The sequence below is a fragment of the Hetaerina americana genome, unplaced genomic scaffold (assembly GCF_022747635.1).
Source record: "Hetaerina americana unplaced genomic scaffold, ioHetAmer1.1.p SCAF_85, whole genome shotgun sequence".
NCBI lineage: Eukaryota > Metazoa > Arthropoda > Insecta > Odonata > Calopterygidae > Hetaerina > Hetaerina americana.
This window is the reverse complement of record NW_027287483.1, coordinates 1406251-1415000: the sequence shown is the minus strand read 5'-3', so window position 1 is coordinate 1415000 and position 8750 is coordinate 1406251. Positions and strand designations below refer to the sequence as shown.

Below are 8750 nucleotides of genomic sequence, written 5' to 3'. Positions count from 1 at the left end.
TAAATAGTATAGTAGCACACGAACCTGTGCATGGTATACTATTAGAAATCAGGGTCAGATTAACGTGATTCAATTAATCAAAGAAGTTGAAGTTAATTTTTCAATATCTGCGGGTTGTTTTCTTAGTCTGCACTTATGATAGATAGAGCGCTGAATGTACGCCATTCTACATCTGTATTTTTAATTCAATTTATGTCAGCATCCATATAGGTCCCTACAGAAAAGGCATATGTCCGCTTCATTCTCTCTCTACAAACAGCTACATCTCATTCCAAGAGGGCAATTGTGAGCGTTAGGTCACCCACCAGCCATTAATGAATTAATAAATTAACATCCGGATTTATGTTGCTCTAAGGTAATATTAGTGTCCATACGCAGTCATTTATGATGTTGTGGTCACGATTTCCGAGAGAGAAAAAGGATTCCTTAATCGTGGCGTTCGGTAATGAATATCCCATGACTAATTGTGGCCTCATCTATCAATGCAAGACGGAGCTAGAATTATTCCCTTCATCTGTCAGCGCTAACCTAATACGATTTATATCTACCCAGTGCTTTGAGTCTTATTTCCGGTGGATACCAATTAGGTCGGATGAAGACTTTCGAATTGGACGAATCGTGGATTTATCGTGGTTTTAGAAAATAATATTAGAGAATAACAATATTTTTCAAACGTAGTGTTTTTTTTTAATTTTACAGAACAATACTAGACATCTTGAAAAATGAAATTTCATTCATAACTGGTCCAATATAGAGCTCAATATCCCTTTGGATGTGGTGGCAAGCAAGGCCAGCAAGCCGGTTTTGTGAGGGGGTTATGAGCCGCGTCACTCTCTGCCTCCGAATCTGCCACTGCTCTCCACCTAGAATTTCCAGTAAGTGTGACAATTCGTCCAAAGACATCTTTCACAAAACAGGTAAGGTCCTGCCTATTCTGAAATTATGCCCTGCGGAGGATCCAAATTACTTGGTGCATGTTCAATATGGCTTTAACAGGGGGGATACAACAGGAAATACGTAAAATATTATATAAAAATAGCTAAAATATTTATTCTCCGCGTCCATAGGCGTACTTGTGGTGTGCCCTAATAATACGAGAGGATTAGCAATACATCAAAATAATATAATGGAGAAAATATTTACAACGGCAGGGAGTTAATCAGATGAGGAAACAAACATTTCACTGGAAGAGCTGAGCTCAATCGAGGCTCAATTAATAAAAGATTATATATTTTGGACCTGAAAACAATAGCACAGTCAAATATTGCATGTATATGAAATGAACACTATCCGATGGACCTGGATTATTATCAAGCGACACGGCCTTAAATGTTAATGGATAGAAATGAGTCGGGAGGAGTTTTTAAATTGCCATGACTGAGGAGAGGAGATCTGTACTTGAGAATTGTCGTACGGAGTGTAAATGCGACCAAGATAGGCAAGCGGGAGACTTACGAGGCAAGGAAAGAAGGTTGGTGAAGGAAGGATGAAGTCCAAGTGGATGGGCGCACGCAAGAGTCAAGTCGTGAAAGAAGATGCGCCAGGACGGAAATAGTATGGCGGGAATATTGACGTGGGTAGGCGACCCCGAGTGGGAACTGTCAATCACTCCTCACAAGAGGAAAACGCAGTTCATTACGCCACCATAATCTTCGGGAGGTATCGCTAAAAGAATCCCTTCGAAACCCTTGAACATATTTTTATAGAGGGAAGTTTTCCGAACTCCTAGCTGGCGGGAGTCTGCAATCCCTAATACAGGGTGCGGCAACATAACTTCCATTTTTAAAGGGGTTTTGCTTTATAAAAAAGGAAATTATGTTGCCGCACCCTGTACATTCCTAATCCCGCGAAAGGCGCGCCATACCCTAATAACTATAATCCTACATCTACCGAACTACCTGAACAAATGAATGGAGAGAAAGGTCTGCCGCCACCTTTCTTGGTAGTTGAACGTGAAGCCTTTTCTGTCATCCAATGTATGTAGTTTTCAGCGAGGTAGATGGACTGTATTGCACCTTGTACGAATCATAATTTCATACAGAGTTCTTATACGCTAATATGTGCTTACTCTCTTCGACGTGGAAAAACCTTACGACAGAGTTTGGCGGCACTAGATTTTAAAGACTGAACATAGTTAGGGTTTTATGGATGTCATATCATATATGGATGGATGTCATATCCCTATTTCCCTGAACAAAACTATAAGAATTTTCTTATCTGAGTAAGTTACAGAGGTTATGATACACATTCATAAATATATACAGAGATCCCTTTTCGTTGTAGGTCCGGCAATCGTTTACCGGCTGTTTAAACTAATTAGTGCCGAGAAACTCGCTGACCTAAACAAACTCGCAAGATGATCCCGATGAAATGACAATTTCCTTATAGAGAAAAAAATAAGATCATTTGTTTTCCCCAAATGTGGAGATAACACGTCTAAAATTGGTCTCTTTGGCAGGGAACCCAATTATACAGATTCGGTTCCCTTCCTCAGTATAAGAAACGGCTACCTACTAAACTGGAAGGAGTTTTTAATCCTTAAGACAACTCTGTAAAATTTTAAGCTTCTTAAGCCGTTCAAAATTGGGTGCAGATAATGAGACTGATTTTTTTTCGCGCACTTGTTCGCCCTGGAGTTTTAGAGAGTCCGCCATTTACCTACAAGTACATGCCGGCAATAAAAATGTATCAACGCTCCGAAATACTGGGCCTCGGCTGGTCACTGGATCCTTCAGAATATCTCCTATTTTCAATTTCAGCACTTAACAGAGGAGAGTCACTATCGGTCAATTGCAGATATAATCTGGTGTACTTACTACTAAGTTGCCATTGATTATAGTGAGTGGGTCCAGGCTCCATTTCCGGTGATGCCTCAGGGCACCCTCAGATTCAACCATGCCGGGTTATATTTTGGACACCAGAACTTCCTGACAGCACATGAATAATGAACTGGTCCCCATAATATCATAACGCGTGAATTTCACGCGCCACTGGGCTAATATTCGGTGAACTTTACCCTCACCTATTAAAATAATAATCGGGTTGATTACTGTAGTTTAGTTACTACGATGCCAAGACTTTATCCAAGATGACATTCCAGGTTTAAAAGATAAGTACGCATCCCTACACTTTTAGATATTTCAACAGAAGGGCAAGTACTACTCGGCCTCTGAGAGTACGTTTTAATAATTACATGTATGGAAGAGCTTGCCTGATATGCAACCGGCAGGGTACCCTAGGCACCCGCCGCCAAGGGTGATGCCTCGGTATAGTTCTACTTTTCAACTGCTGACCCCCTTCATTCTTCCACTGCGCTAACGAAAATTAAAGAAGAAAAGAGTTCCTGGGAAACCGCGACTATTTCATCCTATTGAATCCTATGGATCAAAGTCGGTCATGACTTGCGCGTGCGCTGTAGGATCATGGAGTTCTCAAGGCAAAGCTAAATTCGCTCTGTAATGTTTACACGGCGAAATTCTTCCATATTAAGTTAGCAACCTGTGGCACAAACAGCAGTAGTGCTTTGTTGCTCGTATCTCGTAACAACTCATCCAGTACACAGCATTTTTTCTCCATCTTCTCCTCTACTCATACAATCTTGCAGGACATTCAATCTTCAATCCTATCCCTTTATATGAAGGCAGTAGTAAAAATATCCTTTAAGAGGGATCCGTAGTGTTCGGATAGTCTAGTGGCTAGAGCAATGGGTCACTAACCGGAAGATCTGGGTTCGATTCCGGATGTCACCTCTGGGACCCTCAGCTCATCCACCCGGTGTGAATTTTCGGCTAGAAACTTTTCTCGGGTAATTGCAGGCGGTGCAGCAAAGAGAAGTCTCCCCTACTCTGATGAGTGAATTTGATACGCCGTTGAGTGTGGAACTAAATGAGCTCTATCCTCACCTATCAAAACACCTTTCGGGTTGATAACTGTTGGTAATTGGGCGCATTCCGGGATCACAACAAACGAAAAGGTTAACTCAAGAGGCAACCCCGCTCCCAACTCATAGCTAGGGAATGTAGACGATCTCCGAACCAAGTTTCAAAGCGTAGCACCCCAGAGGTGGAATGATTAATGAGCTTCACATAGAAATTAAAAATACAGGAATAAGCATTATAGTTGTAGAACGTAGTAGCTTCGGCTAAGACGGAAATAGTGGAATGCCTAAAGATAGTATTGGCTAGGGATTACGATAGACAGTTTTAAGGAGAGAGATACTGTTCTTTAACTAAAAATTAAAGAGAAGAAAAATTAACTTCACCCAAAGAGGCGCGAAGTTAATTTTTGGTATGTGTCTCATAATTAAGTTTCTATGACGTATTCGTCAATATTTTTCTAGTCCAATGACGTCGTTATCGTGTACAATAGGCACCTGGCTGAATCTAGCAGGGTTAGACATTATCGCCTATTCCTCTCAACAAGCACGCGGAGGATATCGTAGGAGGGGCCCGAGAGGGCTGGAGGTAGGAATAAAATCAGGAGAGGAACAGATCAAGTCGCTCATATTTTCGAATGATCAAGCTTTAGTAAGCCAGTAAATCGAAGGACTGCTATCAATTATTAAGGAAAATACAGGAACTTTGTAATAGATATAGGATAATATTAATAATAAGAAAAAGAGGGTAATGAGGTTCTAAAGATAAAAGAAGGCTAGATTTAATATATAAGTACGAACGCATAAAGTACAGTTGGTACTTGTGGAACATATCATTTCTTTAGGAAGTGTTTTCGATAAATATGGGAAAAGTAGTAACACATCAAAAGACTTTTGGCCGGTGAAGAAGAATATACGTGCAAAGAGGAGAGAGTAAATATCAGGGAACTTGAACTTAGGAGTAAAGATTGGTGAACTCTTTTATGTGGAGCGTTGCATTTTAAGGTTCCGAAACATGGTCATCGTAGGGAGTGCGGGAACAGAAGAGAGGGGAACTGGGAAAGAGAGAAGGCAAGGAAATCCGAAGATGGAAGGAAAAATGGATGCAGGAGAAGATACTGATGGGGAAAGAAATGCTAAAAACGGTGATGGCTGGGAGAAGGCGTAAGGGATGAAATTATAGCCATTTAAGAATGTATGAAGGAAGGCAGAATCAACGTGGATTTAAAAATTTCTTATCATACGAAGTTCACAGGTGATTAGTGATATATTAGTCCGGGTCCATCAAAATCCTTTATCCATCAAGCCCTTTCGTTTATGTTCGCGGATTTTACAGGCATGCGTTTAAATGGATACTTCAATTTAGTTTTGCAAGTGACTGCACCTACCATCTCGTCGGACATCCCATGCGATATACTGATTGTCAATAGATACATTTTTAAACATATAATATCTTTGATGGCGGATATGAAACAGCACATGACTTGATAATTTTACTGAAACTATTGCCGAGGATCCTTTCAGGAAATGCTTAAAAAAATTTTTTTCTGAAAACAGGTATCCCATATAATATGGTCGCAACTCACCACGTTGTTGAGCTGATTGAATTTGTGATACTAATTAATACCCGACATGTGTCGTGGTGGGCAGGGGGATCCGATCCAGGATCATCATCTGCCTCCCGTCACCTGAGCTGAGGGAAGGGGTTAAATTGAATTTATTAGCGCTAGCGTTACTACTCGTTACCACGGGAATGTCACTCAGGAAATAGAAACGCGTCGCTTAGTAAATACGAAATTGTGGAAAAGTAGTAGATCGTCCTGGCGCTTCCTTCGAGCGTTCGATGCTCCAAGCGAAGGTCTACATGCTGTCATCCGAAGAACATACGAATCTCTCTGTCTATCACATTTAGTAACCCAATATTGACTGCCCACTTTGGAACACAGGGCTTGAACATATAGTACATAAATAATCCTAACTTATATAATGAATACTGCGAAAAATATTGAAAAATAAAGATAATTTACCAAAAAACAACATTGATTAGTCCAACAAAACCTTAGGATCTCGACAAACTTTCAATTCCGAAAAAAGATGCATTGGCTTCAAAGTTCGGGATAAAGCTAATGCCCCGGGTAAGGCAGAAACTACTGCAGACAATCGATGCAACCATTGAAAATTTCAGGTAATATCCGCACGATCCATCACGCATTAAACTCGAGTGCATACGCTTTTATTAACTTCACATGTACATACCACTCACCCTTGAAGTAGCTACATGTGACCCAGTAGTATGCGATATGTTACGCATCACGTGCACACAATAAAGACAGGCGAAGGGGTGATGGGAGGGAGAAGAGTGTGGATCATTCTATACTCGTACCAAATAATTTCGGTGAACTTAGGCTGGCCTCTTGTCTACATTAATACCCGCGATCCACCAAAAAGGTGAGCGGCAGTGGGTGCATGCACCAGATGGAATGGGTAACAGATAAGGGAGAGGAAGGAAAAAGGAAAATACCATGCATTAAAAAACCTCGGGAAAACTTATTAACGACGTCTCTCGTTGAATTCGGGTTTAAGTGTGTAATCCCATAATATGTAGGTAGCAAGAGACTTCATTGATCTTTTTCCATCCACCGACCTTAAAGCTTCCCAATGCTCATGGATAAAATATTCACGTAGAGAAAAATACTATAAAACTACCAACACCCAGAAAATTGCGCATGATCAACATACAATATCTCTACAACATCATAAACATAATCCACATCGATATGCCGACAGCACCGTCCAATGCGGATTTTTGACAATGTCGTCCAATGTGTTATATCGACAATGCCACCCAATGCGTCATGCCGACAATATCGTCCAATGTGGAATATCGACAACATCGTCTGATGTTTAATACCGATTATATCGTTCAACACTTGATATCAACTATAGTCTCACACGTTATAGCGAATATATTCTCGTACATATCACATCGAAAATATCGTCCATTTCGACGAGGCAAAAATATCGTTAGATTGACGATAAATATCGACCTTAGCCCGACCCTCATGCGCCGTCCTCGCCGATCAAGAGGGACACATGCCCGCGTCCCCGGCATCTCCATAGGGGAGCACCCATCCGCCCTGGGTTCAAACCTTCGAAACTACGAATGGCTTCGTTTCAACATTACTCTCCAAGAAACTTGCGACAACTAATTAAATCCAATTGCATTTATTCATTTTTCCATCGTCCAAGTGGCCCACCCTATTTCGAATCACTGCATGATGATTCGACAATATTGCTAAACCATCCATCATCCTTTAGGTTCATCCTGGAAAGAACTGTAACCCATTTCGCTAATTTAGGTCTCTTTGATTTCTACAACTTAAACTTTTGAGATGCTATTTTTATTCCCAGTAGCAATTGTGTAGTTGTGCGAGTGTGTATAAGCTCATAACTACAGAATATATGATTATAATTTATAATAAATGTGAGCTCGCTCGCACTCGCACAACGACAAAACTACTTCTCACTCTCCCTCGCTACAACTCCTTCAGACGTTCGAGTACTTACCGTAGTCGTGGAGGGGCGCGGCGGCGGATATGTAGGGCGCCTGGTTGAGGTCCCCGCTGCCCCTCTCCTCCTCTGACTCCTCTAAAATCACCTCCAAACCTGAAACGAAAGTGAAGAGATCAGGAACTTCCCTTGTCACCCCTTGAAATAACCACTGACCACCGTGCCAGGCTCGCATGAAAGATTCCGCAAATATCTTCGGATGTATTGACCGGGGGAAGGTCGAAGGTCAAAAGTAGGGTCACACAAATATAGTTTTTTTGTTGGGGCAATAAACCAACAAAATAATAGTATTGCACTCAACCTAAGAAACGCATCTATTTGAAAAAACTTGTTTTGAATTTGGAATAGTCACATGGTATTAAGCAGTGGACATTAGCTAACCTACGTCTTTATGTAAAGACACCAGTGATGTGTCTATTCGCCTCTTCGGTTCCTAAACACCGGTTTTTGAGGTTAGAACTGAACCCAGAACGCACAGAAAAATAATCCCCCAAGCAATTATAACGAGACGTTTTCATTTCCATCCATAACACCAAAAAATAATAGGAACAGAATTGGAACCAGAACCAAAAAACGAACCTAATTATCATTCACTTATATTATTGCTTATAATTTAAACTTCGACCTAAAAAAATATTTCCCTTCTCACCATCGACTTTTACTGCGTTATCTCATTAACTCGAAGGTTTCTCGTGGTCCAGGTATATGTCAACGTACATCATATGCATCTAAGGCATGTGATCTTCAGGTGTTGAGAGCAGGTAGGCGGGTACCCTTCCCTCGGTTGCAACTGGTTTCCCAGTTTATTCTGGTGCCTATGAAATGTCACTGGATCAGGCATAACTCCTATGGGCAGAAGCCTAACACTTTACCCATTAGGCCACCACACCGCATTATAGCAAATTTCAGCAATTAATTCAGTGGGTCTTCCTAACCTACATACGTACACATATGCACGGGCATCAGTTGCAAATACCATTCTCTAATATTTTTTTGCACAGAGTAAAAGAAAATCGACTCTTGTTAACGGTTCGATTCTAACGTGACCAACTATTACTGCAGAGAATATTTCAATACCTTTTTAATAATGATCGCCAGCGAAATATGCCACGTGATGTGCGTTTTTTATGATATAGCATATTAAACTGTCCTTTTTAACGGTAATTTACAATATAATATAGAGAAAGGCCAAATTAAATTTCATATCATCGAGGCGGCATGGGATCTCCGGGGGTAGAGCCTTCGGCAACTAATTGGAGGGCCTGGGCGATATATCTGGACACATCTCCAGCCAATCTCTTGCTGC

At 41.0% G+C, this 8750-nt stretch overlaps 1 protein-coding gene across 1 annotated transcript in view; it reads right to left on the bottom strand.

The window, feature by feature from the left end:
- LOC139698409 (uncharacterized) overlaps window positions 1-8750 on the bottom strand; it is a 127178-nt gene that overhangs the window by 58818 nt on the left and 59610 nt on the right. Inside the window, exon 3 of the mRNA XM_071597306.1 lies at window positions 7442-7540. Coding sequence (XP_071453407.1) covers window positions 7442-7540 — 99 coding nt within the window. The remainder of the gene's footprint in view (window positions 1-7441; window positions 7541-8750) is intronic.